Genomic DNA, 1514 nt, shown 5'->3' on the forward strand with positions numbered 1-1514 from the left:
TTTTTTTTAAGCGGAGCCGGTGAATGATTGTTAGGGGTAATATCCCTATGTTCATCTAAACCATTTAATCCCTTATTCCCTTCGTTATTTTTAACCCCAGTGAATAAAACTCAGAAATGAGCTTTAGAGTAAAGTAAGTTATAATCTAATCCTAAAATTTTAGGAATTCAGAAGTATCATCCACTAAATAAGGCAAATACAGCACCCATACTTAAAACGTAGTGGAAATGCAAAAATAATTAAAATTATTTTGTGGACTATATCATTATCTAATTTTGGAGACAAATGGTACTTTGTGTCAAAGCGGGTTTCTATATTGAATTCAATCCAGTATAAAATCTGAATATATTTTAAATTCTGTACTGTTTTTAGCTTCATTCTTATAATCTCTAACTTCTATAAATCGTTTTATCTTTGAAACTCTATAAAATTTAAAGTCAGAATATAACCTATTTTGCATAAAATAATCATATAGAAAAACCATACCTTTAACTGATTGAAATTTAAATGTTATAGACTTATGTGATTCTCTAAAAGCAACAGATGGTTTATAATGGGGTATAACATTATCTAAATTAAGTTTGCTAGTATATTTGTTATTTTCAAATTCTAAGTTACACTCTATTCTATTGCCAGCATAATTATAAACAATAGTACCATCTGTGTCAACTAATCCCGCTAAATAAGGGTCATTTTCGCTAATATTATAATTAGCTTCTACATACTCTACATTTAGATATTCGCAGGATTTTTTAAAACTATCTACTTTAAGTCTAACTAATCCATTTAATTTCTTAATTAAAAATAACATTTCTTCTTTTGTACTAACTATTCAAATAGAATGAGGTTTATTTTTATCCGCTCTAATTCTACCCATATGTAAAGTGTTTTGAATATAAGTTAATATTCTGACATCTCTGTCATGTAGTTTAATTCTAATAGATTTAAGTACCAGTTTGTTGTTTATATTTCTTAAATCGAAATTACCATCTCCGTCTACAATACCGGCAAATCATTTAAAAAAAGATGAATTTTCTCCGTTATTGTCATAAGATATTTGACGTATAGTCTCTGAGAATTCTTTACAGTTTTCTGCTGATTGTATGTTTGTACATGTGTTAAATGATGCAGATACATCTCCATTTTGACTACTTATGTTTAGAAGATTTCTTCTATCCGCATCTATTTTTAAAAGATAATAATATAACATAAATAGTAAGAGAGGCTCTAAAAACATAGTTTCCAGCATATAGTCAAATGCGTAATAATAAACATTATTAAGGCCCAGTTGAGCAACTACGTAGTAGGTCAATTAAGTTGCTCATTTATTTACATACAACACTGCTCACGCAGTGGATCGGACTATAACTTATCTAATGATTTAACTTAATAAACTTTCGACTGTCACGTTTAGTCTCTACGGATCCTACTCGAGAATAAATTTATTCACTTTGGTTTCCACGGTATTACCTTACATGAGGGGACCCTTATATTTTCCGCCCAGCTTTTTTTTT

The 1514-nt window shown here is 29.0% G+C and overlaps 1 protein-coding gene across 1 annotated transcript; it reads right to left on the reverse strand.

Annotated features, from left to right (window-relative positions):
- Window positions 1–322: 322 nt before the first annotated feature.
- On the reverse strand, window positions 323–1303 carry COCVIDRAFT_117273 (hypothetical protein; the record flags this gene model as incomplete). The annotated part of the gene is made up of 3 exons (XM_014694478.1): window positions 323–828; window positions 874–996; window positions 1063–1303. Coding segments are annotated over 3 exons (870 nt in total), but the record flags the coding sequence as incomplete, so codon positions are not given.
- Window positions 1304–1514: the final 211 nt, after the last annotated feature.

This window comes from Bipolaris victoriae (assembly GCF_000527765.1).
Source record: "Bipolaris victoriae FI3 unplaced genomic scaffold scaffold_515, whole genome shotgun sequence".
NCBI lineage: Eukaryota > Fungi > Ascomycota > Dothideomycetes > Pleosporales > Pleosporaceae > Bipolaris > Bipolaris victoriae.